General features: G+C 43.9%; 1 protein-coding gene across 1 annotated transcript in view; it reads left to right on the top strand.

Annotated features, from left to right (window-relative positions):
• The first annotated feature begins 390 nt into the window (after nucleotides 1-390).
• acsf2 (acyl-CoA synthetase family member 2) overlaps nucleotides 391-1,423 on the top strand; it is a 26,164-nt gene continuing 25,131 nt past the window's right edge. The window contains exons 1-2 of the mRNA XM_032501604.1: nucleotides 391-691; nucleotides 1,182-1,377. Coding sequence (XP_032357495.1) covers nucleotides 570-691; nucleotides 1,182-1,377 — 318 coding nt within the window. The 5' untranslated portion in view covers nucleotides 391-569. The remainder of the gene's footprint in view (nucleotides 692-1,181; nucleotides 1,378-1,423) is intronic.

Genomic DNA, 1,423 nt, shown 5'->3' with positions numbered 1-1,423 from the left:
GATTTTGGATTTTTGGAATGAGAGAAACGGAGTAGATGTAATTTAAATAACATTTAACTAGTTAACTCTTTTATTATTCTTAAGCATATCTTGCCTACTCATTCAATTCAATTATACTTTATTGGCCACTAGGGGGGAAATTGGCACTGACAACGTTAAAAACAACAAAGCCCAAAACATAAAAAACAGTAATACAGAGAATAATAACTAGGAATAATGAAAACAAAATCAATAAATAGAGAGAAATTAAAACAACAAGGATCCAAAAGATTGTTGCCTTCCTGTCTGATATCTGGATCTAATTAGTGGTCCTCAAGATGTCTTCCCTGCAGCGCGCGGCGTCGCCAGCAGGACGGAGCTGCGTCATGTGTCAACACGGATCAAGGTCCACGCGAGTAGCTGCCGATAGCTGCAGACTGCTGTCCGGGGCAGCACAGGCATGTCCCGCTGATCACTATCGGTCGCTATAAGTGCAGCTTTCTCCTGCGGTGCAGGTCGATCCGAAGACGTGATCCGTTTCCTGGTCTTTAGTCTCGTGCACGCAGGGCGCGGTGAGCTGCAGCTGCACCATGGTCTCCAAGATTTCTTTGTGCGTCCAGTTTCTTCTTCGGAACAACCGGGCTTTCACCAGATCTTCAGAGGTCTTCCAGAGACAATGGACACGTCATCCAGGACTACCTGCAGCGAGTCGGTAAATCACATAAACTCATATTTATCCGCATGAAAGATATAAATAAGATCTTAACGTTAGTGTTCAGTCGAGATTAGCCTGCTTTCACTTTATTGCTTACACTTTTTTTTTTTTTTTTTTTTTACTAATAATGAAGACTTATTTTATCAACGTATTCTTTACAGACATATGTTGTATGACTTTCTTTTTGTTGATAACTTTGATGATGTTGACAAAATCGCTGCGCGTGCTCGCAGGATACGGAATAATTAAAAATGAAGGAAGGCAACGGAGAACAAACACACAAATTGACCTTCATTCTGCAAATAAAACCTGAATGTCATGTCAGTCTGTATCTGCAGATATCCGACTCCCCGGGTCGTTACGTTGTTCTGTGTGAAAGGTGAAATGGCTGTAAAACCAATCTGAACCTTTATCTCACTCATACAAACGATTAGGTCCCATTACACCTGATGATAAGTATCTGAAAACAACTCTTGTGTCCCTGCAGTGGTATTCATGTGGACTCTCCGCCCATCATCCCGACTCTCACCACCAGCTACGCCCACGGCACATCCTCCACATCTCTGCACCACATAACAATAGGAGATGCTCTGCTGAAGGCCGTGGAGCGCACGCCTGACCGAGAGGCCGCGGTCTTTGTACAAGACGGAGTCCGCAAGACCTTTGCACAGCTTCAGCAGGATGTGAGTCGCTCCCTCAAAGTACGAGTGTCCAGTCAAATGTGTCTGA

Source organism: Etheostoma spectabile, chromosome 21 (genome assembly GCF_008692095.1).
Source record: "Etheostoma spectabile isolate EspeVRDwgs_2016 chromosome 21, UIUC_Espe_1.0, whole genome shotgun sequence".
NCBI classification, from domain to species: Eukaryota; Metazoa; Chordata; class Actinopteri; order Perciformes; family Percidae; genus Etheostoma; species Etheostoma spectabile.
This window is presented reverse-complemented; position numbering and strand designations above follow the sequence as displayed.